This window comes from Spermophilus citellus (genome assembly GCF_964194105.1).
Source record: "Spermophilus citellus genome assembly, chromosome: 18".
NCBI classification, from domain to species: domain Eukaryota; kingdom Metazoa; phylum Chordata; class Mammalia; order Rodentia; family Sciuridae; genus Spermophilus; species Spermophilus citellus.
The window spans coordinates 67,661,327-67,687,206 of NC_138200.1; the positions used below are offsets into that span (position 1 = coordinate 67,661,327).

Below are 25,880 nucleotides of genomic sequence, written 5' to 3' on the forward strand. Positions count from 1 at the left end.
TGCCCCGAGGCCAGGGAGCACTGACCAGGGAGCCCCGAGGACCACGTCCCTGATGGCACAGGTGTGCCAGGGCCCAGCCCACTACTGTGACTTTTGCCTGCCTCTCCCCAGCCTTGGAGCCTGGTCACTGTGTCACCGTTGGACACAGCCCTTGCCCAGCCTCTGACTTCTGCACCTCGGACGAACCCACAGCCTCCCCAGCCTCTCCTGGCCTCCCACCTGCCCAGGGGTCCCCCATGGGATGAGCGGGTTGGAGAGGCGGTTTAGGGAAAACGGCACCAGGAAGCCACGGGCCACCTCGTCCTAGAGTCTGCTCACACACAAGCTCTGGAGGAAGATCAGGGGGAACGAGTAGAAGCCACCGTGGGCAAAGTGATTCTCAGATGTCTTTGGGTGCTCACCAGACACGTGCTGAGCTGGAGGGCGAGTGAGGCCTCTGTAGCTCTCCCCAGAGCCCACAGGCTGTGTCCCTGAGAGCCGTGCTGGTGATTTCAGCTGGTGTCCAACAAGGTCAAAACATAGGTCAGAAGGAGCCACGGGCGAGGGTCCCAAAGGCACCCGGGGCGTGCCCTTTGCTGTACGCAATGAGCTCAGATTCAATAAGCCCCTGGAGATGGCAGCGGCTTCCTCACCTCTTCACCGCTCACGATCAATCAGACAGAATGCAAGGCTGCGTCCTCTGCCCCCGTCTCGGTGCCGGGTGCCGAGGGGGAGAGGTCCTCCCAGGACCCCAGAGTGAAGCTAGCACATGGAAGAGTGACAGGTGCTGTAGCTCGGGGAGGGAACGGGGTGCTGAGGGGGCTCTGAGGAGAGAGGCCCACCTGGCCTGGGCCCTGGAGAGAGGTGCTGCAGGTGAGTCCGGAGGGGCCTCGGTGAAATGCGGGCACCTTCCAGACCACACAGGCGAGGCGTGAATGGCCACACAAACACACTGAATGCGTTTGTGTCCCCCAAGGGCCAATGTGACTGAAGGCGTGGTCCCCAGGTGGCGGACCTTCGAGAGGCGGGTCTGTGGAAAGTTCTTGGGTCACTGGGGGCGTGTCCTCGGAGGGCACTGTGGGAACCCAGTCTCTCTCTCTGATTTCTGTTTGGCTGTGCAAGCTCGTCCCCACCCACGGGCGTCTGCCTGGCAGGATGCAGCCCAGGGTGCCTCTTGCTGGAACTGAGCCAGTGCAGATCATACCCTTGAACTCCATCTTGGTGAGCTTGCTGTAGAGGCCGTGACCCAGCCACAGATGTCACCTTGCAGTGGCATCGAGAGTGATGTTTGGCACGAACGTGCCAATGGAAGACCACACAGCGAAGAGAGTGAGCGAACCCACAGAGAAGGGTCTCAACCGCGTTGCTGGACAGAAGACCATCCATAATGGACGATTCCAGTTACGCCATGTTCAGAAACAGTGCAGCTAACCACGGTGGCCAGGCTGCACAGCCACCAGCAGGAGAACTGTTCCCCTGGGAGGAGGAGGCTGTGGGTGGGAGGCACGGCGGGTCTGGGATGCAGACAACACTTGATTCCCAACTCAGTGGTCATGACATGGACATTCACCATATAGTGACTCACTATTTGGACAAATGTGCAGCTTGACCACAGACAGCGCCTCGAACTTCCTAGGAAGGTGTTAGGGTTCAGCTGGGAGGTGTCCCCCAGCTCCCACATGAGACCCTGCAAGACGGTCCAGGGGAGAAGCAAGGGCTTGTGACAGTCTCACCAGTCAGTGATTAACCCCTGCCAGGGATCAGCTGGTGGCGACTGCATGGTGGGTGTGGCTGGAGGAGGGGGAAGTGGGCGTGGCTTTGGGTACATATTTGTATCTGGAGAGTGGAGTCTCTCCTGCTCCCGGATCACCATGATGTGAGCTGCTCCCTCCACCACACTGTCCGGCCAGGATGCTCAGCCTCACCTCAAGCTCTGAGGAATGGAGCTGGGCTTCTGTGGACTAGGACCTCTGAACTGAGAGCGCTCAAATAAACCTTCCTCCTGACTGTTGTTGTGGTCCCATCCTTTAGTCACAGCAATGAAAAAGCTAAGGCAGAAGGGGCATCTACACACTTGAGACAGAAGAGTATAGTGGCTGCAAAAATGTGCTCTGACCTTGGCTGAGGTTGGGGTCAGTGGCAGAGCGCTCACCTGGCATGCGTGAGGCACTGGTTCGATCCTCAGCATCACATAAAACAAAATAAAGGTATTGTGTTCACCTACCACTAAAACATGTTTTTAAAACTTGTGCTCTAGACTTAACTGCCTGCGCATTTCCACCTTGAGCAAGTGACTTGACCTGTCTAAGCCTCAGTTTTCTATTTTTAAAAACAATGATAATAATAATACCTGTCTCATAAAGTTGTTTTAGGATTAAGTAGGATAATAAGTGTTAAGTGCTCAGTCCAGCCAGCACATAGACATGATTCTTTACCATTGTCGTCATTGTCCTCACCATCATCATATCATTGTCATGATTATCGCCATTTCACCTTCCTTATTATCATTGCCATCATCACCATCACCATTACCATCATCACCACCATCACCATCACCATCACCACCATTAATATCACCATTACCACCATCACCACCATCACCACCATCACTATCATCATCATCACCATCACCATCATCACCACCATCACCATCACCATCACCACCATTAATATCACCATTACCACCATCACCACCATCACCACCATCACTATCATCATCATCACCATCACCATCATCACCACCATCACCATCACCATCACCACCATTAATATCACCATTACCACCATCACCACCATCACCACCATCACTATCATCATCATCATCACCATCACCATCATCACCACCATCACCATCACCACCATCACCATCATCACCATCATCAACACCATCACCACCATCACCATCACCACCACCATCATCATCATCACCACCATCATCATCACCACCATCACCACCACCATCACCACCATCAATATCACCATCACCACCATCACCATCATCAACACCATCACCACCATCACCATCACCATCACCATCATCATCATCACCACCATCATCATCACCACCATCACCACCACCATCACCACCATCAATATCACCATCACCACCATCACCATCATCACCATCATCAACACCATCACCACAATCACCATCACCACCATCATCACCTCCATCACCATCATCACCACCATCACCATCACCATCTCATCATCATCATCACCATGACATGACCATGACCATCATCACATCTGTCATCACCATCACCATCATCTTTACCACCATCACCATCATCACCATCACCATGACCATCATCACATCTGTCATCACCCTCACCATCACTTCACCACTGTCACCACCATCACCATCACCATCATCACAACCGTCATCATCGTCACCATCATTGCCATTCCCTTCACCACCATTACAGCCTTTCCTTCTTGTTCACCCATCCAAATCTCTTCTACATTATCTTCCTCTTCCTCCCTCCCTCCACTTCTCTTTTCACCATCTTCATCTTGAAATTGAATGCCTGATGACAGTGCTCTCTGGGATTCTGGAAGGTTCTAGTTCTCGCTAAGTAAGAAGTGAAATCAGCCTCCCATTTTCCCAAAGCTTTTTCACTCTCAGTTTCAAACCATCTGTCCCATCGACAGAACACACGTCCCGACTCTTGGCTCAGAGTGAGCTTCCTCTCCTTGCACTAGAAAAGCCGATCCTGTCTTCCTCCCGCTGTCCTGCTGTCACAGTGGGACCCCACGCCTGGACCACAGCTGGCTTCACCAGGAGTGGAGGCCTGGCCCCAGCTGACCCCAGCCGAGCCTCTTCCAGGAGTCAGGAATCAGGCAAGGGACAGTCAGGATGGAGAGAGCACACAGTGGTGGAGCAGAGAGAGCCGGTCCTGGAGGACAGAGACCTAAGGCAGCCTGGCAGAGGAGAGGCTGAGGGGCCAGGAGGGGAGCCTTAGTCCTGATGCATCTGCCAGCCAGGAGAAGGGTGCTTACCAGAAACCCAGCCAGCTGGGACGCTGACCTGGACTTCCAGTCCCCAGAACCGTGGGTAGTGAATGTCTGCCGTCTAAACCCTGCTTTGTGGAGTTGCTGCGGCAGCCCTTGCAGACCAGCACACAGGGCTTCCAAATGCTCTCCGAAAAGAGCAAGAGGTAAGTGTGTAAGTGATTGGGCCTATGGCTCTATGGCCCCTCTCAACGGTCACTCTGCTGTCAGAGTGAGACCACAGCCATGAGAAGGCATAGCCACACTCTAGCCAAGCTTCACTGGTACAGACAGGCAGGGCCAGATCTGCTGAACAGGCTGCAGTTTGCGATCCCTGGCTTACAGCAACAACAAACATTTATTTTGTTCAGAAACTTCAATTGTGACAGGTGTGGTGGGGGCTGCTTCGTGGCTTAGCTGGAGTGCTGGCCGGGGCTGGAGGACTGCCCCAGGCAGTGCCCATACTTGGTGCATCCAGCTGTGGGCTGGAGCTGCCTTCTCTCCCGGTGGGCCTGTCCGTGGCTGCTTGGGCTTCCTTTCACCGCGGACTCTTCTAAGTTCAAGTGTCCAGGAGCGCGAGGTAGAGGCTGTCACTGCTCATGAGTTATCATTTGAAATCACACTGTGCCACCTCTGCCCTCCTCACAGCCAGCCCAGATTCACCTGGTGGTGGAATGAGGGTCAACACCACACTGCAGGAGGTCCTGCCTGGAGTCCGCTTCCTCGCGGTAGACAGTGCAGACAGGAAGGCCTTGGGTGACTGGAGCTGCAGCCAGAAAGCTGAGGCCAGAGAGGCGCGGTTGGGACCCCGGCAGCTAGTGTACGTCCTCTGCATGGCCATCCACTGCTGGAAAGGGGCCCTTTTCCCAGCCAGGTGGGTCCCTCTGGGCCTAGGAAAGGAGACTGTAGTCCCCATCACTTGTGTGAAGTGCTGCTGCCCGGCTGTCACCGGGCCCAGGCTCGGAGCCCGCGGAGCCCTGCATGGGGCGAGGTTTTTCTTGCTCCTGACTGTTTTCTGGTTGCTGGGTGGTTCTGTGTTTACAGCCCTGAGAGTCTCCTCCGGAATGAGATCAATGCTGCCAGCCCTGTTCTACGGAGAACGATTTCCTGATTGCACAAGTGCCTCTCAGATCTGCATTCCAGAGAAGGGAGCCCGCCACGCTGGGGTTCCTCTGACCAGAGGGGATGAGGGAGGGTCTTTGGAGGTGGGGCAAGATGGGGACTGCAAGCAGGGAGCGTGCACACCGCCGGATGCTGGCCAGTACTTGCTTGGAACTGATCGCCACTTCTCACCGGGATCTCAGTTGCAGTCCACGGCTGTGTGAGGAAAGGCTGTCGCATCAGCAAAAAAGGTTGGGGATGAAATGGAAGGAAGGAAATGCAGAGTGAACTGAGGAAGATGGAAGCCTTTATCTCAACAGGGCCTGGGGAGCAGGCTGAGGCTGGGCACCCCTGGAGGAATCCTCCACCTCCTAGCAACAACAGCACCCTGCTCCCCAAGGCTTCCTAGGTGCCCATAGCCTGCTCCTTGAATTGTCACGGCAACCCTGAGGGAATCCGTGTTATCACCATTTTATAGACAAGAAAACTGAACTTGGAGATGTTCAGTGACTGTCCAAAGCCATACAGCTGGAGGGCTCTGAGATCAGGACTCAAACCTAAATTTTGCTCGGACAAGTATTTAGCCTGTTGCCCACATAGTCACAACATATGATTTTTAATGAGTAGCAAACAGCCCTGAAATACTATTCCATACCCATTTAGATAAAGTAAGCTGAAACAAAATAAGAGATCATCTCCAACGTCAGCCAGTTAAAGTGCAGAACTGGACAGTTACACCGTGGGTGAGAGGTAAAAGGTTCTGGGTGGACTGGGGAGCAGTCTGGTCACTTCCAAGAAGATCCAAGGGCACAGGACCCCACATGTCTGCCTACCAGCACTTAGAGGGACTCCTGAGAACCAGAAGAGCCAGCTAGAAAGTGCATAAATGGCAGAAGAGAGTGCTCCTCACACAGCCCCAGCCAGGGAGGGAGGCCCTGTCCCCGCCTGCCTGGTGGTCTTTAGGGAAGGGCTCTGTGCCAGGACTAGAGGCCGAGGTGGAAGTCTAGGGGCTGGTTTTCTCCAAAGCTTCTTAACCAAAGGTGATGCCCCCCATTGGGAAGCTGGGTGCAGGGTCCCTGGCTAAAGAGGCTTGGAACAGCCTCCTCTCCTGCTCTGGGTCTCAGGGTCCACTGCCTGGTCAGGGAGCCCTGGTTGGCCTGGCTCACCTGAGGCTGCCCAACCTTAGCGCCTCTGCTTCTGCAGCCCACTGCACCCACCGCTGCCATTTGCCTTGCCCTTACTAGCAGAGCTGGGGACCTGGACTCCTGCCTGCGAATTCATGGTCCAGGAAATGCGCTTTAAATCCACCCCAGGAAGCTCAGATCCAAGAATCAGGCACCATCTCTCGGTGGGGGGAGCCAGTGGAGAGCCAGTGTAGAGAGCCAGAGTGGAGACCCAGGGAGCCTCCCTAAGCGCTCGGCCCTGGGGTGGGGGGTACCTGTGGCAAGGGCGCACGGGATTTGGGTGATTCTGCTCCAAAACTGTTCGTGTGGCCCGACTTTCCCTAACTCGTGGGGGGAAGGAGCCCACCAAGTGCAGTTTTCTGGAGGTCATCGCGCGCCCCTCGCCTACACGGGACCGCAGCGGCTGGAAGGAAAAGGGCAGGATTGTTTGCCACAGGCAAAAGCCACCTGTGGTTCGCGGCGAGCCTCGCGGGTCCGAGTGGCGGATCGCGGCACCCACGCGGGCCGGGCTCGGGCGCCTGGCGGTGGCAGGGCCCGCTGCGCCGGCTCGGGCGGTGGCCCAGGGCGCCTTCCCGTCACGCGGTCGCCGCCCTCCGCACGCAGGCCGGGGCCGGGGGCCGGGGCGCCGCGCGGGACCCCCGCTCGGGCGGCGGCCGCGGGCCGCGGGAGGGGGCGCGGGGCGGGGCCGGGCGGGCGCGCACGCCGCCGCCGCCCCGGACCCGCCGCATTGCTGCTGCCGCCGCCGCCCGGCGGCCCGCGGCCCGCGATGGTGCAGCCGCCCGCGCCGCCGCCCGCGGGCCCCGCCGCCGCCCTCGGGCGCCCGCAGCGCGGCAGGGGCGGGCGGGGGGCTGCGGCCCGGGGCTGAGCGCGGGCGGGCGCGGCGAGGGGCTCGCGCCGAGGTGGAGCCGGGCCGCCGCCGCCCGCGGCCCCCCCGCGCCCGCTCCCCTCCCCTCCCCCGCCCCTCCGGTCCTGTCTCCAGCGGGAGCGCGAGACGCTGGTCAGGCTCCGCGGCGCCGCGGAAAATGAGCACTCGCCCCCGTTGACTCGAGTCGCCGCGCCGGCCGCGCCGCGCTGCCTTCTCCATTGCTCCCCGAAAAGCGAGTCAAAACAAAAAGCCAGCAGCCAACCAAGACTCCGGCTCGTCGCTCGCCTTGTTTTTTTCACCGCCTGCGGGATTCGCGAGCCGCGTTACATGCATGTCCAGTGGGGGTAGGTTTAATTTTGACGATGGAGGGTCCTACTGCGGAGGCTGGGAGGACGGCAAGGCGCACGGCCATGGCGTCTGCACCGGCCCCAAGGGCCAAGGCGAATACACCGGCTCGTGGAGCCACGGCTTCGAGGTGCTGGGCGTCTACACCTGGCCCAGCGGCAACACGTACCAGGGCACTTGGGCGCAGGGCAAGCGCCACGGCATCGGCCTGGAGAGCAAGGGGAAGTGGGTGTACAAGGGCGAGTGGACGCACGGATTTAAGGGGCGCTACGGGGTGCGGGAGTGCACGGGCAACGGGGCCAAATACGAAGGGACCTGGAGCAACGGGCTGCAGGACGGCTATGGCACGGAGACCTACTCGGATGGAGGTAGGTGCCCGCGGGTCGGGATGGGGCCGGGTGGGTCGGGTCGGAGGAGGGACCCTCCCCAATCCTCCCTCTGTTTATCTGCGGGGAAGTTGAGCCTCTCCCTCCCCTTGGACTGTGGGCGCTCAGGGTATTTCTTGGGTTCTCTGGAGGCCTCAGTGGCCCTGGCTACAGGTTGCCCCAGGCCTGGTGGGGGGCAGCGCCGGGGTGCCAACTCCATGGTGTCGGGGGCTCTCCAGCAGCAGAGCCAGGCTGAGGGCTGCTGCCTGAGCAGTGGATGAGCGCATCACCCAAGAGCAGGCCAGAGACCTGCTGGCAAGGCCAGGCTGGGCCGGTGGCCACCTCTGGGACCCACTAGGGGCGGAGGGGGTGGTGGAGAGGGCCCACTTTCCTCCAACACGGTCGCCCCCCTGGTGTGGCTGGAGCCAGGTAACAGCTTCTCTGCTTGTTTTCCTGCGGTGCCCAGGGCCTCCCTCAGTCCTGAATCAACCCTAGCAAACGGAGAGGGAGACCGGGAGCGCGAGAGGGGGGGATGCCAACCCCAACCAAAACAGCCAGGCAGTAAACTTCTAGGTGGTTGGACGCGGGCTAGCGCTGTTGAAGCTGGCTGCTGGAGGGAGGAGGGAGGCCATCTGCTTAGCGAGAACCCAGGAATCTCTCCTTTCAGTGGCTGAACCATTTTTACCGTTAGTTGGGGGATGGCTCTGGGTCTTCATTCTAGATGCCACCACATCCCGGACAGAGCCAGGTGCCGGAAGCCAGTGAACTGCCTGTAAGATGGTTTCTGTGCAGGAAGCCTTGGCTGGCTTGGCAGCTGCCCTCTTGCCTGGACTCTCCAGTACCCACAACTCCATGCCTCTGAGAAGCAGGGAGCCATAGCGACTGGTCTCAGAAGCCAGACCCAAGCCCAGGCGGGCCCACGACCCCTCCCCCACTGAGAGCTCTTGCCCCGAGGTGGCTCCCGCCTCCCTCAGGGCGGCTCTGCTGTTTTGCAGGCCTGGATGCCTGGGAAGGGAGTGAGACGCAGCAATGACTTGTGCTTCTGCTGGGGATAAAATCATGAGCGTGAGCGTCTGTGCTCGCCCTGCCTGCCTGTGCCCGAGTCTCCTGCAGGAAGCCCAGAGCTCTGCTCCTCCTCATCCAGGAGTGATGGAGGGCTGGAGAGTAATTATTATTTTGGCTTATGCAACTGAAAGGCAGGGCTCGTTATTACCCAAAGAGGAGGCGGAGTCTGGGCAGTTAATTATATAATGCTCCCGCCTGCCGGCTCCAGGCCCAGCCCGGTCCCAGGAGGCCCGTGCTCTTGTTTTCATGGAGCCCCACGGCCCCTGGGCCTGAGGGCCAGGAGGGAGCGGGCAGCCCTGCTTCGGAGCCAGGCTTCGGAGCCAGGCGTGGGCCTGTGTGTGTGTGCGTGCGCGCGCTTGCACACGCAGGCCTGGCAGCAGTTGTGGGTGGCAGAGGCAGGCAGGCAGGCAGGCAGCCTGGCGCTCCCAGCTGGGCTCTGGGGGAGCCCAGGGCAGTTGTCGCCCCCAGGACTCCGGCTGGACTGCTCTGCAAAACTGTCCTCCAGAGGGGCTCCCAGTGAGTGGTGACTGCTCCAGAGTGTGCTCCATGTCCTGGGGCAGGCCAGGTGCACTGGGAAGGTGGGAGGAGGCCTTGGCCTCTCCTGGCCTGTGACGCTGGTAGGAATTTCTTGGGGGGAAGTCATGTCCCCAGGCCTTGAGCAGCTCCGGTGGCCTGAGAAATTCTTTCCCTCATTGAACAAATACCTCTTGGGCACTTGCTGTGACCAGGTGCTCCGGCTGTGGGAACACAGCAGTAAGCCAGCGGCTGGCATCCCTGCCCTCAGGAAGCTTCTGTTTGGGGAGAAGAGTGGAGACTCCCTGGCGATTCTGCAGGGAGGGAGCATCTGCTGGGCTGGCTGTGAGCTCGTCCCTTCGAGGTTGATGTGGGCAGGTTCTCGGGGCCACCTCCTTGGGCTTTCCAGCCCTGCGCCCAGCCAGTCCCCAGAGTGCTTCCTGTGTGTCCTGCTTTGTCCTGCCCATTGTACAGGCCAGGCCAGTGAGCCTACCCGTCCACACTAGCTGGAGTCCTGGGTTCCAGTCTGGGGCAGCAGAGGCTCTGTTCGCCCGGGGCCACGCCCCCTTGTTCCCACCCCACCTGCCTGCCAGCTGCCGGGCATATCCACCTTGTCTCAAGGGACTGTGGTCCTCGGGTCTCCTGTAGGCACTCTGAGGCTAGCACAGGTGCCAGCTTCAGGGAGGGTCCTCCCTCTTGGCTGGCCACATAGCATGAGGGAACATTGAGTTGACCCTCTGCTCAGGGATGACCAGGCTCAGGCATCTGGGGCTAGTTCTCTGAATGTAGTCCTAGCTTCTCACAGGAATGGAGCGACCACTCAGGACTTGCATGCCTGGGCAGTCTGTTTGTGTCCACAGTGGGGTGTGGTCACCTGCCAGAGTAGGGCAGGGGTCTTGCCGCCTTCTCCCTCCTGTGTCAGGGGCAGACGGAGCCTTCAGGAGGGAAGGTTCCACCGCCAGTCCACTTGGCTTTTGTCCAGGAGGTGGGAATTTGGGGGCAGCAACTGCAGAGCTCCCGAACTTTAGCCCAGCTCCAGTGCTGACTTGGGGAAACGCAGCCTCATGGAGAACGCAGCAGTGGCGAACGTCTCCCACATCGAGCTGGGGCTGGTGTGGACTGCGCTTCAGCTGGGGACACTTGTGCCAGCTCCTCCTCCGGCTCACCCTCCCCCGGCTCAGGCAGGCGCTGCTCTTAAGTGAGCCGAGCAGCTCCCACCGCCTGCCTGCGTGGTGTGCCTGAGCCTGGGCGGCAGGGCAGACGCTCCCGCAGAATCTGCCACCTGGCCTTGGAGCCTTACCCTGCTGGAGCTCCGTGCTGTGGCCTTGGGCAAGTCACTTAACCTCTCTGAGCTGGTTTCCTCGGTTTGCAGAGGGCTGGTGGCAGAGCTGTGAGTGGCCAGGAGTGGCCGTTTGTGTGCAGGTGGACCTGCAGGAATGCAGCAGGCGCCTGTTGTGGGCCGTCCTTGGTGCCACCGTGATGGCCATTAGAGCCACTGGCCAGGCATGACGGGGTGCCCGTGCACACATGAGCGGGCTGCAGTGCCTGTGCCGTGTCAGGCTCCCGGCTCCACACCTGCAGAGGTGACCCCGCAGGTCCCATCCTGGCGGGGGAGCCAGCGCTTGCAGTGAGGAATGTGGGGGAGGGAGGGCCGGGTCCACGCTCAGGGTGGCTCAGGCCACCTCTGTCCACTCGCTCGTGTGGAATTCCTGTTCTTTCCCATCTCTCCTTCCCTCTGGGTGCAGTGCCCAAGTGCAGGCCGGCTACCCCACCTGTCCCTGGGGCCCTGAGTCCCCCCCCCCCCGTGCCTCCCCGCTTGCTGGATGCTGTGCTTTCTGTGCAGGTAGATGTGTCTCCTGGGCACTGTGGACGCAGAACCCTTGGACTAAAAGTCACCCCCTCTGATAATCCCGCCCACATCCTGAAAGGTATGAGTCACTCACACCCGGCCTCTCGCCCTCCTGCGCAGGGCCGCTCCCTGGCCCAGACTCCTCACCCACACAAATCACACCCACCCACAGCCCGACGAGCCACCCAGGCGCCTGCGCACACACGCGCACAACACACCTGCCACAGCCCCCAGCGGCCATGTGCCCCCTCCCCGTGGCTGCACCCTCACCCCTGCTCTGCTCCCTGCCGCCTGCCCGGGGAGTTCCGCCGGCTCCCGGGTGGCACGCCTCGCTTCCGTGGGAAACTCAGCGCGCGGCTAGTGCCTGTGGACAGAGCCCCGTCCTCTCCTCCACCCAACATGAACTGCCCACGGGTGTAGTATTGGTGCTTGTTGAAGTCTAGACACCCAGGTCAGCAGGAAGCGACCCCTGGACACAGACACTGCACCAGTAGATGCTCGTCCCAGAGCAGAGCGCGAGAGCCCTCCCGCAGGCTGGGGGGACGGCGATTCTCAGTGATGCTCTTTCAGCCACGGGTGGGGTGTTGAGAGGCTCCATGGCTGAGGGGGGAAGGTGAGCAGGTGACAGCGTCCCCTCTACCAGCTCCTCTGCAGGGGCCCGCCGAGACCCAGAGGCAGTGAGTGGCAGGGTGCTGGTGGGAGTCCCGGCTGATGCCAGCCTTCAGGGCGGCAGGAGGCAGGAGCGGGCCCCAGCCGCGTGCTCTCGGGGCCTGGGGAGAGGGAGACCTGGGAGGCTGGGGCCTTGCCTTCCTCAGTTCCCGAGTCTAAACAGCCATCCGCCTCGAGCTGGTGATTTTTGTGGAACTTTTGTGCCTTTAAATGACAAGTACGTCCAGGTCTGTGAGTGCTAGGAGGGACTCCTGCGGAGTGTCCACGGTAGACCCTGGTGGGTCGCCTTGCCCAGGGCGCAGGGTCCTGCTGGGAGAGGCCACCGCCTCGGGGCTCTGGTGCCTCGGCGGCGGGATCTTCAGGACCTTGGAGAGCGCCGTTCCAGGCCTGCGCCGTGCGGTTCTCTGCAGGTGACCTCCTGGAGCCCACAGACGTCCTCACTGGGGACCACCTGGACCCTGGGCACTCCTCGCTGAGGACCACCTGGCCAGGGCTTCCCGCGGGCGGGGCTCAGAAGTGTGCCCGGCCCTGCTCTGTCCGCGTGTGGGTTCCGTTCCAAGGAGTTTGCCTGTGTCCCCGACTGTCAGTCTGTTCTGAGGGGGCGGGGCGCCTGCCAGGTGCCGCCACCTCCTGGTGGACTGAGAGAGTGTCCCGGCCGCAGCAGGCTTGGGGGCTGGAGGCCCTCCAGGGCCCTGGGCGGCCTCCGCGGGTATGTGCAGGGCCCTGCGGGGAAGCAGGTGCCCGGCTGGCCGGGGAGGCAGCCAGGGAGAGGGCATCGCCCGTCACAGAGGGCCATTCAGCACGCGCCCCCAGCCACACGTGGCTGTGGATTTAAATCCAGATTAATCAAAGTGAAGTTTAAGGAGTCGGCTCAGTGGCCACATTTCAGGTGCTTGGGAGCCTCTGTGATGAGTGCTGCCACTCACAGACACTGACCCCTTCCATCATTCCAGAAAGGCCCGTTGGACAGCCCTGGCCTGGAGTGAACATGGCATGCAGGGGGCGTGCGTGTGGCTGGTCCCTGCTGTGAGACCAACTACTGACGTGGAGCTAGCACAGAGCAGTCACTCACGGGATTTGTGGAGTGAGTGGACATGCAAGTGGACGTGGCCGTATCTGGCCACTTCTCTCACCACCGTCACTGCACACGTCCAGGTCACCGTGAGATGGATGTCACAGCCTCACTTTGGCATTCTCGTGAAGTCCCTGTTTTGTCGTGGGCTCTGTGGTTGCCCGGGAGAGACCCCGTGTTCTGCACAGGGCCGGCTGAGCAGCGAGGGCTGCGGCCAGGCGCTCCTGGTGTGGGCAGTGGTGGAGGGAGGGGGGCTTCTGATGCTGCTGAGTGAGTGGCCTTCTGTGCAGGTGCACAGGTGGCCTGCTGCCCACCATGTCCTCTCCCCTGTCCTCCATGTGGTGTGTCCAGGCATCCGAGAAGGGCTCCAGAGTCCTCCTGGGTTCAGGTCACACAGCTGGGGAACCTGGGCCCAGCCGAGAGTCCTCCTGGGACTCAGAGTCCTCCTGGCTGAGCTCGGTGGCGCGTGGTCCCTGGCTGGCTGCAACCATTGATGGGGAAAGAAGAAACAGATACCAGAACCAGGAGTTGTCACTTCCTAAGTGGCGAGGGGTCTCCTTGCTGGACTTTGAGGATCTGTAGGACGCTCCACAGGGGAGAGCTCTGCATGTCCTGCAGGAGCAGCAGCCGTGCCCAGGGCAGGGGAAGCCCAAGTCCAGTCTGGAAGGATGGGCATGGCAACGGTCATCCCCAGGCCCAGGCCGCTGACCTTTTGAAGGCCTTTGCTCTCTGCCTGTTTTCTGGCGTCTGTGATGGAGCGCTAAAACCTTCCCAGGAACGCCGCGGGTGTTCACTGGGAGGCTCCCTGGCGAAGACTGTCCTGGCCTCCGCCGCGGCGCCGTGCAGAGCTTGGGCAGGTGGAGCGCCCACCGTGGTCATTACCTAGGCCAGTGCTTGTCACACTTGAGTGTGTATCAGCTGCTGGGAGGTGAGTGAGCGTCAGGACACCGATTGCGGACCTGCCTCTGACTTTCTGGGCCTGGGATGTCGCCCCCAAATTTGTATTTTTGCATGTTTCAGGTGCTGCTGCTGCTGGCCTGGGTACCCCACCTTTAGCACCCTGGCTCTTGGCCAGTGCCTCCCAACGCCAGCTGCGTGTGGGAGTCACCACCTATGGCCCCTGGGGAGCCGTCAAGGGTGCAGAGTCCCGGGCTCCAGGGCAGGCGCCACTGCGTGCCCCTGAGCTGCCCAGTGGTTGGGGACAGGTCTGTGACAGCATGCTAGTGTTGGTCTTGGCCACACACAGGTGGTGCTCACACGGGGCCCACCCACAGGTACTGACTGAGGTGGTCCAGGTGCAGCCAGGAGCTGGGTTCTTTTCTGACTCTCCTGGTGAGGCTGAGGTTCAGTGCAGACGGAGGACCTCTGTTTCTGGGCGTGGTTTCTGCACATTGGCGCCCTCAGCCCTGGGGTCCATCCAGGACCTCTGAAGCCAGACGCAGAGAGAAGGTGTCCCCGTCCCAGGATTTGATTTCCCGTTGCTTTCGGTAGAGTTTTAAAAGTGACTCAGGCGGTGGACACAGTGCTTCCTTCACAAAAGTACGATGACGTTGACGTGAACCCCAGGTGTGCGTCACTGGGGTGCACGCAGGAAATCCTGGAGTCAGGAGGACCGCGGCGGAGCTCAGTGGTGGAGGCTCGTCTGGCTGAGCGGAGGTCAGCGTCGAGTCCCCAGCACCACACATGCACACAGAGTTTCTGCAGAGCGTCGTGGCCATGCCCGTGATCCCAGACTGGGGAGGCCGAGGCAGAGGGTGGCAGTTCAGGGCCAGCCTGGGCAACTTATCAAGGGCCCATCTGAAAATAAATTCATTATAAGAGTTGGAGTGTGGCTCAGAGGTAGAGCACTCGCTTAGCATGTGCAGAGCCTCCTTTCCATCCCCAGTACCAAAATAAAATCTAAAAGGCCAGGCATGGTGGCACACACCTGTAATTCCAGTGGCTCCAGAGGCTGAGGCAGGAGGATCGCAGGTGAGAGACCAGCCTTGGCACCTTAGCACGTCCCTCAGCAACTTAGTGAGACTCTTTCTCAAAATGAAAAATAGAAAGGGGCTGGGGTTGTAGTTCAGTGGTAGAGTGCGTGCCTGGCACGTGTGAGGCACTGGGTTCGATCCTCAGCACCACATAAAAATAAATAAAGGTATTGTGTCCATCTATAACTAAAAAAAGAATAGAAAGAATTGGGGAGGTGGCTCAGTGGTTAAGCTCCCCTGGGTTCGATCCCTGGTACACCAAACCAAAACCAAAAATATATATCAAAAAAAAAAAAAAAAAGAGAGAGAGAGAGAGAAAGAAGGAAAAGAAAAGGAATTTGAGCCAGGCACGGTGACGCTTGCCTATAACCCCAGCAGCTCAAGGAGGCTGAGACAGGAGGATTCAAGTTCAAAGCCAGCCTCAGCAACTTAGTGAGGCCCTAAGCAACTTAGTAAGACCCTGTCCCAAAATGAAAAATCAAAAGGGCTGGGATGTGGCTCAGTGGTTAATGCCTCTGGGTTCAATCTCTGGTACCAAAAAGAGAAAAGAAATTTGAGGTCTCTGGTGGGCTGCTGCCTGGCAGCGTCTGAGCCTGGGTCCTCTGAGCTCAAGGAGTCTCAGCAGAGCTGTTCCTTCTCTTCCAGGAGAGAGCACGTCCCTGCAGACTTGGGATGTTCTGTGCATTTCTGGGGGTTCGACTAGTTGAGGCCCCTCCACGACCCCCAGTGGCACCCTGTGTTTTCCGCGAGTGCCTTGACCCTGCCCAGGTCCATCTCAGTGTGCACAGCAAGCGGAAGGCCAGGTGGGAAGCCAGATTCCTGGGGTGAGGCACCTCTGCTGGCCCCTCCCGCACGGCCTGCACCCGGGCACCCCACTGCCCGCCAGCCTTCCGCAGTCGGGCCTCCTTCTCCCTCCTGCACCGCCCAGCACAGCGGCCTGCGTGTGAATGTGGACTTGGTTGCCGCCCTGTCCCGCAGGGGCCGCCCCTTCTCAGGTGGCCCTCTCCCAGGGAGGAGGCAGACCCCCGTGTCACTGGTGGGAAACGGAGGCTCAGGGAGGGAGTGGCAGCGGGGCGAGGGGAGCCTGGGACCAACAGCACATGGTCGCAGGTCAGATCCCTGCACTTCCAGCCCCTGACCTGGGCTGCCGTAGGATCCACAGAGGGCCACTCGGATGCTGTGCCGCTGCCGTCCTGGGGACCCCCAGCCCCAGAGAAGTGCAGTCTCCCCCCAAGTCTGCTTCCGGAAATGAGAACTGGGTGCCCAAGGCGGAGGCGGCAGGGGTCTTCCTGCAGGGAGACCCAGGAGGGTTTCAATGGAGGGCCTGGTGCTGAGGGAGGCCAGGAAGCCCTCCCAGGGGGCTCTGAGGCTGGGCTGGTTGTGACCTGTGAGGCCCACACCCGGACAGCTGGTATCTTGGTGACATTTTTTGATGACATCTTTAGTAAAATGTAATTCACATATAATAAAACAGGTCCCTTTGAAATGTACAGCTCAGGGCTGGGAGGGTGGCTCAGTGGTAGAGCGCCTGCCCAGCTCTGTGTGAGGCCTTCTGTCCCTGGCCTGGCACACAGCAGGACGGGGTCGGTCTTGAGAGTCACACCTGTGCCAACAGCTGCTCCCCGTCTCTGCCCCTCGGGATGTGGGTGTCTGAGGTTTCCCATTTGACCCTTCACGGGACGGAGTCCTGCGGCCACAGCCCTGGGTGTCTGGTTCTTTCCTGAGCAGGGCAACTGGAACCACCCCTTCTGTGCCGACGGATGTCTGTCTCCCTGGACATTCGGGTGGATTCCGCCTTCTGGCTGGGCGAACACCTGGCAGCCTCTGCTCCTCGGGGCCCTGGACCTGCCAGGCCCCGTGGGGATGTGGACCCGTGTTCGCTCAGCGGCTGTGCCCTTCCGGCCCCGCCTGCAGTGCGCTGCGGCCCGGCCACCTTCCTTGCCAGTGTGCCCTCAAATGGGCAGCTCCCACGGGGACGGCGTCCATTCAGTCTTACTGTTGAGTCGAGGGGTTCTCTGCAGGTGGCAGAGCCATGTGAGTGCCACAGGGCACTGAGCTCAGCTGTGCTGGGGCCCTTCTTGTCTGGCAGGGGCTGCACACACAGTAGGTGCTCAGAGAGTGTCAGGACAGAGCTGGGCTCACTGCCCTCCACTCACAGGGAGGCCGGGCTCAGTGCGCTGCTGCACAGCTCAGTTCTGTGGAGGTCGCAGCTGGCGTTCAGAGAGCCGTGGTGTCGGGGAAGAAGGGCGTTTTATTGAGCGCCAGCTGTGTGTCCGCGTCAAACTGGGTCTGGGACCGTGGTAAATATAGGGCCCAGGGCCGCTTGGGGTTGGACTGGCGGGGGCCGTGCCTGTCCCCGTTCAGTGCTGATAGGGCAGAGTAGGGGGCCAGAGGCTGGGGTGTCTGGGGCCTGGAGAAAGCCACCTGAGGAGTGACACTGGGCTGAGGGTGACAGGAGAAGTTGGCAGGGGGCGAGGCGTGGGTGGAAGGAAGGACGGGCAGCCCAGGTGGCAGGAGGGGCCTTCATGCACCCCCATGGAGGTGGGACAGAACCCAGGTGCATGGGGGCAGACCCTCAGACCTTCCCCTTCGGGCTGCACCAAACCAGCCATGTTGTGGCCAGCGCGAGAACTGGCCAGCGTGAGGACTGGCCATCTCCGGTCGGGGACTGCATCCAGGCTGCGGGACCTGGTCTGAGGACATTACCTGTACCCCCAGGAGAATGCAGCGGAAACGTAGCAGAGGTCAGGGTTCTTTCGGGGCTGGAGGTGGCTTGGTGGCCGTGACGTGAGGCCCTCACAGGAGCAGTGTCCTGTCAGCTGAGAGGCAAAGGGAGGGACGTGTGAGTCCTGGGAGAGGCAGGATGGAGGCAGAGCCGGGAGACGGGGACGGTGGGGGACAGGAGGAGGCCAGGAGGCCGTGTGGAGGGTGCAGAGCCCCCGTCTCCTGGGGGGAGGCCGCACTGAGGGCTCCCGTCTCGACTTTGAAGCTGTGTAGTGACCCTGGGAAGTCCTGGTGCCCGTCCTGGGGGGACGCTGAGGGGAGAGAAGCAGCCGCTGGCCTGCAGCCCGCACACCCAGGTGGCCCACCGCAGGCCCCTCGAGCCCCAGGGCTTGGCTGGACCCTGGCTGTCCTGCAGCACGGGGCACCCCGCCTGCCTCTCCAGCCCTGGAGGCCCTTGGGCTCTGAGGGCCTCTGTGGAAGCTGGGTCCCCGGCTCTGGGACCTGGAACTGACTCAGCAGGGCCTTCTCCCGCCTGGACAGTGGACACTGGGTGGGACTGCAGCTCCAGGCCTCAGTTTGGCCTGGAGTTCCGTCCACTCGGTGCTGGGGGGGATGGTCACCCTAGTCCTGCAGGTGGCCCTGTCGGCATGTCTCAGGAAGGGCTGCAGTGGCTGGTCTTGTGGGAGTCGGAGGCCAGCCTGCTGGGCCCCAGGCCTCTGCAGCCCTTCAGTGCCTCCTGCCCCAGGATGGTCAGCGCCTGCCCAGGCTTCCCCTGAGTCTGCCCACAGCCTCCAGAGTGGGCACTTCCGTGGAACCACCCAGCACTCCTGGTGTGGGAAGGGCCAGGCCTTGGGCCAGTGGGGTTCACCCAGACGTGCTGCAGGAAGGGGCAGTTCTCTGATGGGTGTCTCCGTCGCCTCTAGAGAGGGAGCCCAGGGCCAGGCCGTGACTGGTCAAGGAGCAGTGCCCTCCTCTTAACCAGAAGGGCATGGCTGGTGTTTGCGGGTGGCACAGTGACCTGCTTTCATCTCAGTGCTGACCTCGGAGTGACTTTGTCTTGGGGTTCCATGAGGTGCTCATGCCAACAGGCGGCAGGCGGCCACGAGCTCCCAGGAGGACAGGACCCTCGGGAGGCCCCCTGTCCAGCCCACCTCCCCACAGGGGCTGGCTGTGGCTGGGGGCACCAGGACCAGCAAGTGCCCCTCCCCTGGGGTGCTGGGTCAGCAAAAGGGGCCTCAGTGGCCGCCCAGGACCCTGCTGGCTGGCTGGACCCTCGAGGGCTGGCCTTCCTCCTCCCGCACCCCCCACAGCCTCAACCTCCCTATGGCTTGGGCCTCAGTGTCCTGGGAGGTCCCCAGGCAGTGTCTGGGCCCCTGGCCGGAGCCTCACTGTGCCAGGTGACGGTGAGGCAGGGTTCAGAGCCTGTGTGTGGGGGACCCTGTCGCCTGCTCGTCTTCCCTGGATCGAAGCTGCTCTAAAAGTATTGGTTAAAGAAGAAGAAGCGGAGGGCAGGATGGAGGCTTTGCCAGGATCACATGGGGCATGTGGGACGGGCCGACACTCATGGCCGCCGGGGCCTCTGAGGCTGTGGTCCTTGGTCAGGCCTCACCTGTGTGGCTCCTCACGTCTCTGGTTCCCAATGCCAGGTGGCATGGGGTGATCGTGGGGGTCCCGTGTGCTGCTCACTGGGGTCTGGTCTTGCCTTTGACGCCCGCTGGCCCTGCGGTGGTGGTATCTGGACAGCAGGCTATGGCTCCTGGAGTGGCCGCCCTCCCCTGGCCCCTCCCCGCCTCCTCTGGCCTGCGGTGGTGGCTCCCACTGTGGTTCCTCTGGGACCCGGGCCTGCTCTCTTGGCCTGCTCTTTCTGGCTTTCTCCCCTGGCCTTCTAGACACAGGGTGCTGGCCCCAGGCCCAGTGGCCTCCAGGTGTGCAGGCCTTCACACTGCCAGCCAGGCTCAGGTCCCCAGTCCCCGGCCAGGTGCAGACCCTGACACTTGGTTTCTGCAGCTGAGGAGAAGTGTCATTGGGGATGCTCTGGCGAAAGTGTCCTTTGTCCCTGTCCACTGAGACCTTCAGCCCTTAACAGGGCCATGTGCCCAGAGTTTACGGTGAAGGACGAGCTGAAAACAGGGTGGTGCTCGGAGGCAGGCGGCCTGGGACTCCTGCAGCTCCCCTTCCAGGACCAGAGTTTCAGCCCGTCAGAGGTGGGTGCCTCTGCCGCGGGCGTGGAGCGGGCGGCTTGTCCCCTGTGACTTCTGCTGAGGCAGGGGGACACTCAGCTGCTGAGAACCCCCTTCCTTGGCCTTCTCAGTATTGTTAGATCACAAAATCAGAGATGAGATCCGCTGTGTTGGCGGTCACACTGCGCCATCATGGCCAACACCCGGGCCGGCCTCGCCTGCGCTGTCCCGTCATGCAATGTCCCTGACAGCTGCGTTTTCCCGTGCTTCCTCTCAGTGCAGCTCCCAGAGACCACCCTCCAGATCCCCGCCTGGAACTCCCGCATGGATGCGCCTTTATGGTTGGCCGCCCCTCCCCGTGGCTCTTCCGGAAGCCCCTGGCCTGGGCTGTGCTGGTTTCACGTCTCCCCTTTCTCTCGCTTTCCGCCCTCATGTTGGTGGAGTCCACCTGCAGTGGCTTCTGAGAAAGGACTATGGAAGGTGAATTGGTGTGACTTGGTGACTTGGTTGATGGATGGGCGTAGCATTGGGACTGGAAGTCACTTCTCGGAGCCCGCGTGGGCGGCTTTCCACGGGCACCGCTGGGTTGGGGTCGGCTGTCCTCTGCCACTCGCTGCTCAGTCCAGCACCTGCCGCCTGCTTTCCTGGCCTCGGACGTCTGTGGAGTCTATGTGGGACGGCCCACAGCCTTGTGCTGCGTGTCTTGCTGGGGCTCTCTCCCCTGCTCGTGCCGGTGTCCGTGGACCCCTGAGTCCTATTGGTGTCTCTGGTCCTTTGCACCTTTGCTCTCTGAGACCCCTACGCAGGCCTCCTGGGTGGTTCTCGAACTTCCTTGGCATCTTCCACCTCTTCCCTTTCGTTTTGGTTTCTGAAAGATCTAGAACTCATCCTCCAGCTTGCTCACCGGGGCTGGACTCCGGCCACCCTCTCATGGGTCCTGGGGGCTTCTCTCTCTGACCTGCTCTCTGCGTCTTCTCGTTTGGGGCTGCAGCCTCTTTCTCTCGAGGGTTCGGTCCTGGTCCCTTGATGTCTTCCCCCCAGGGCTTTTCCTGATGGTACCCCCTTCCCATCCAGCTGTGCCTGTGGCCTCTGCCCGTGGAGGCTTCCTCCAGATGTCTGATGACCTTGGCACCAGAGGCTCTGGGCGTGGCCTTTACCACTGGTTCCTTCAGGGGAGCCCTCCCGTCCCTGGGCAAGGCCGTTCCTACTGCCAGCGTCCCCCCTTGGCAGGTCTCTGTCCCCGTTAGCACGGTCCGGAGTCCAGAACTCCCCGCCTGACCCAGCCTTGGGATACAAATGACCAGCATGGGTGGGCCCATGTCCAGCCCCGCCCCCAGCTGGGACAAGTCCCACAGTGCTGGGCCACCCCGCCCTCCTCCGGCCCCACACCCCTCTTTTCCTGCAGGTACCCAGCTCCAGGTGAGTCCCACTCACGAGGATGCCCATCCTGGGCCCTTTGTGTGGGCAAGCTGACCTCTGACCCCCATCCCCAGCCACTTGGCAGAAGCTGGGGTGCAGGGTAGGTGCCACTGCCTCTTGGTGCAAAGGGCTCTCATGGCCTTTGTCCGAGGCTCTGGCCAGGTCGAGGCTTTGTGCACACCTGTCCTCGCCCGGGTCTGGACCACCTCTCATTGGAGAGTGAGGAACCCGCAGCGTGGCCCTGCCCTCAGGGAGATCAGGGCCTGGTTGAGCGGGAGGATGCACTTGGAACACCCAGGGGCCCGCTGCTGTCCCCAGCCCGTCTCAGCCTGTACGGCGGCCAGCCCATGGACGGTGGGTACTGGGTGAGGGGCACTGTTGGCCCGTGTTGTGTAACAGGGGCAGGAGCTGCTCTGGCCGGGCGGGTTGGACGAGGGTGGGCAGCTTGGGTGAGAGGAGTCTGCAGACAAGGCTCGGGGACAGACAAGCCGGAGAGGTCGGCCGCGTTCTGAGGTGGGGTGTGCTGAAGGTAGGGAGGGTCCTGGGCCACAGTGTCAGGCTCCGTCTCCCCAAACCTCGAGGTTTTACTCTCTGGGCGGGGGTTTGTATGGAGGAGGTGGCTCTGGTGGCAGGCAGCAGGGAGGGGCAGGGAGTGTGGCCACCGCAGGTGCCGTGCCCTGCTCAGGCATGGGACCCAGAGGGACCCTGCTGTGAGGATGACTGAGGACCAGCACGGCCGGGCTGCGCGTGGGCAGGCAGTGCTCCAGTGACCTGTGGGTGCAGGGCGCTGGCTCCTGTTGTGTAGACAAGGAAACTGGCCTGCAGTCACAGAGCCAGGCCTGCCGGGCCTTCTTACTGTGCGCTGGGCAGCATGGAGTTCGCCATCTTGACCTCTTCTCCCAGGCGGCCTGGACTCCTAGCCTCCGCGGGCTGGCAGTGCTGCTCGCTGCCCCAGGTCTCCAGCCAGTGTGGGCGTGCAGCCTCGGGGCACTAGGTCAGCCGCCGTGTGGCACATCGTCCCAGCGATTTCCATGGCCCCAGGAGAAACTTCATACCCACCAGCAGAAGCCCCCCCACCCAGCCTGGGCAGCCCCTTTCGACTTCCTCTGTGGACCACTTGCCTCCAGGACCCGTCCCTGGGCCCACTGGCCCTGGCCTTCTGTGTCTGGCTCTTCCTGTTGCATGACACCGAAGGCTCCCGTGGTGCAGGCCGCGGGCTGCTTCCCTCCTCACAGCTGCGGGTCCCTGGCAGGGGCAAGTGGCACTCCCTTATCCTCGCCTCTGGACGTGCGGGGGCCTCCACCTCTCGGCTCCTGGGACAGTGCTACTGAGAGTGGGGCATACGGATGTCACAGCCCTGGCCTCCTCGGGGTTGTGGGGTGTGCTGATTGTCATGCCTGAGGTCACCTGAGGACACACACCGCCCCACACACTGCCTTCTGCCCTGTCCCCCTGAGACATCTCCTGGGTGCCTCCAGCAGAGTCCCTGCAGCTGCCTGGGCAGGGTGCTGTGGCCACCCCAGGCTGTGGGCCCCTCCAGGGCCCCCCTGTGCGCTGCAGGCTGCAGGCTTACTCTGGGCCCTGTGCCTGGTGGTGCCACAGAGTGGTGCCTCTTTCCCGCCCCAGTCCCTAAGGGAGTGGACCCCTCCTGTGGGAGCAGGAGCCAGGTCTCTGACAGTGACCATCGGGGTGTAGGTGGTGAGCGCTCTGTGTTCCGTGGGCCTCCACGTGAGCCAAGGTGGGAGTGCAGGCAGAGCCGTCCGTGGAGGGACTGCTGGCCTGTCCCCGTAACCGGGGCGCTCGCTGCCCTGGGTACTGACCCCTCTCTCTGTCTCCCCAGGGACGTACCAGGGCCAGTGGGTCGGCGGCATGCGCCAAGGCTATGGTGTGCGGCAGAGCGTCCCCTATGGCATGGCGGCAGTGATCCGCTCGCCCCTGAGGACGTCCATCAACTCCCTGCGCAGCGAGCACACCAACGGCACCGCGCTGCACCCGGACGCCTCCCCAGCGGTGGCCGGCAGCCCGGCCGTGTCCCGGGGCGGCTTCGTGCTGGTGGCCCACAGCGACTCCGAGACCCTCAAGAGCAAGAAGAAGGGGCTGTTCCGGCGCTCACTGCTCAGTGGGCTGAAGCTGCGCAAGTCGGAGTCCAAGAGCAGCCTGGCCAGCCAGCGCAGCAAGCAGAGCTCCTTCCGCAGCGAGGCGGGCATGAGCACGGTCAGCTCCACGGCCAGCGACATCCACTCCACCATCAGCCTGGGCGAGGCCGAGGCCGAGCTGGCGGTCATCGAGGACGACATCGATGCCACCACCACGGAGACCTACGTGGGTGAGTGGAAGAACGACAAGCGTGCAGGCTTTGGTGTGAGCCAGCGCTCGGACGGGCTCAGATACGAGGGCGAGTGGGCCAGCAACCGGCGGCACGGCTACGGCTGCATGACCTTCCCCGACGGCACCAAGGAGGAGGGCAAGTACAAGCAGAACATCCTCGTGAGCGGCAAGCGCAAGAACCTCATCCCGCTGCGCGCCAGCAAGACCCGCGAGAAGGTGGACCGGGCGGTGGAGGCGGCCGAGCGGGCAGCCACCATCGCCAAGCAGAAGGCCGAGATCGCAGCGTCCAGGTAGGCGGCCCTCGTGCCCGGCTCCGGTCCTCATGCCACATGGGACCTCAGAGGTCCTAGGGGCCCGTGGGCAGGGTGGGGCCGGGACGCAGGCGGCGGGAAGGGCCTGGGCCCCCAGCCTCCCCTGGGCTCTCGTCTGTCCGTGCATCTACATGTGTTCACTGTGGACTGTCGGGGGACGGCGGCTGCCTGAGAGGGGCTGTGGGGTGCCTGTTGCTGTGCGGCTGCCCAGACTGGCCCCTGAGATTCTCCATAGGCTCTGCAATGGCCCCGTGGACAGAGCAGCCAGGAGGAGCTCAGGCGAGACTTGGTGCTTTGGGCCAGCGGCTTCCTGGCCCTGGCTGTGGGACAGTGAATTCCAGGCTGAGCGGGGCTGCAGGGCCCTGAGGAACAGGTCCAGAGGTGGCCGTGGTGGGTGCCTTATGGACTCAGGGCTTCTCTCGGCGTGGTCAGAGAGCAGGAGCCTAGGGCCAGGGAGAACGCGGGCCTGCTCCTGGGGAGCTGCGGGCCCATTTGCTACGTGGGCCCCCAGACTTTATAGCAAAGGGTGTGAGGTGGGACCTTCTGGCAAGGTCAGTGGGGAGACCTAGTCCTCGTGGGGTCACCCATGGTTGATGAGTGGGGCCCTCAAATGGCATCTGCTGCAGGTCACCTGCTCTGCAGAGGGTGGATGGGGGTGATCCCCTGGAGGCTCGTGGAGGGGACATGTGGGGCGGTGCCTGCGTGCCATTGGGCACCACTCAGCAGGGCAAGTGCTTGTCATGACACAGTGTGACGCGCACACAGCCTGGGGCAGGGACCTCGAGAGACCCTGCAGGAGGCTGGGTATGGTGGTGCGGGCCTGAGATCCTGTACTTGTGGAGGCTGAGGCCGGAGGATTGCAAGTTTGAGACCAGCCTTAGCAATTTAGCCAGGCCCTGTCTTAAAACAAAGACCTCGGAGGATCCAGCTTTGCCCAACACGCTCTCTGGGGTCCCCGTGGCAGGTGGGGAGAAGGACAGGGCAGGCAGGGAGGCCTGGTCGTGCCCAGTGCCTCTGCTTCGGGGCGTGCCTCCTCTCTGGCACTAACCCTGCAGCCTGGAGTCAGCTGTCCCCTGGGAGTGACCCTGCTTGCTTAGGGTGAGGGCCGAGGAGGTCAGGCAGGGGAGCGGCTTCCCCAGGCCTCTCCTCCCACAGGAGCAGCCTGGCGTGGGCAGGTGTCTGGGGGCAGGGGTGGGCTGCAGAGGTCCAGAGAGTGCAGCTCCATGACGGTCCCTCCATGAGTGGTGGCCAGCTGGTGTCCCCGTGTCCCTGACCAGACGCTGCGTGGTGTGTGCATTTGGATCAGAGGCGGAGGGTGACTTCCCCATGCCCTACGCTGCCCGGGCTCTCTGGTGACTGGGCTGGAGGAGATTAAGACGCTGGAAGATGTGGAATGGGAGGGTGGCATCTTTGTTAGTCCCCACTAAAGTGACGCACTCACATTTCCTCGTGAAAGTAGGACTGTGACGGGTTTGTGTGAAGGGCCACTTGAGCTGTCCACCTCCTTGGAAGTAGCTCGTTTTCAGACCTTTGTCCACGTGTCTGCAGGACAACAGCCCTGTCCTGCTGTGGTCTCTCTTTCCTCCCTCAGCTGTGGTCTGAGGATATTGTATGGAAACCCCAGAAATCGGTGACTTACGGTTGTGAACTGGTACCGTTCTGTGGGGCGCAAGCCACTCTGGCACCTCCCACTCCATCCCACCAGAGGAGACTTGGCCTCATCCAGGGTGTCTACCCGGAGAACCCCACCTGCCCGTCGCTCACCCAGCGGCCACCAGGTCGGCAGAGACTGCTGTGGCGTCGGTGTGTCCAGCCGCCTGGCTTTCCTGGGGAGAGCTGTTTACTGCCGTGGACTGGCCTCCGACGGTGGCCGCTTTTCCCTGGAGCTTCTCGTGGACGCCTGGGAAGGCGCAGTGTCCGCAGGCCCGGCTCCCGTGGCCCGGGC

The 25,880-nt window shown here is 61.8% G+C and overlaps 1 protein-coding gene across 1 annotated transcript in view; it reads left to right on the forward strand.

The window, feature by feature from the left end:
- Nucleotides 1-7,453: 7,453 nt before the first annotated feature.
- JPH3 (junctophilin 3) overlaps nt 7,454-25,880 on the forward strand; it is a gene marked incomplete at its 5' end in the record, with an annotated part of 44,529 nt that continues 26,102 nt past the window's right edge. Inside the window, 2 exons of the mRNA XM_081275676.1 lie at nt 7,454-7,835; nt 23,137-23,914. Of these exons, the coding sequence (XP_081131802.1) occupies nt 7,454-7,835; nt 23,137-23,914 (1,160 nt within the window). The remainder of the gene's footprint in view (nt 7,836-23,136; nt 23,915-25,880) is intronic.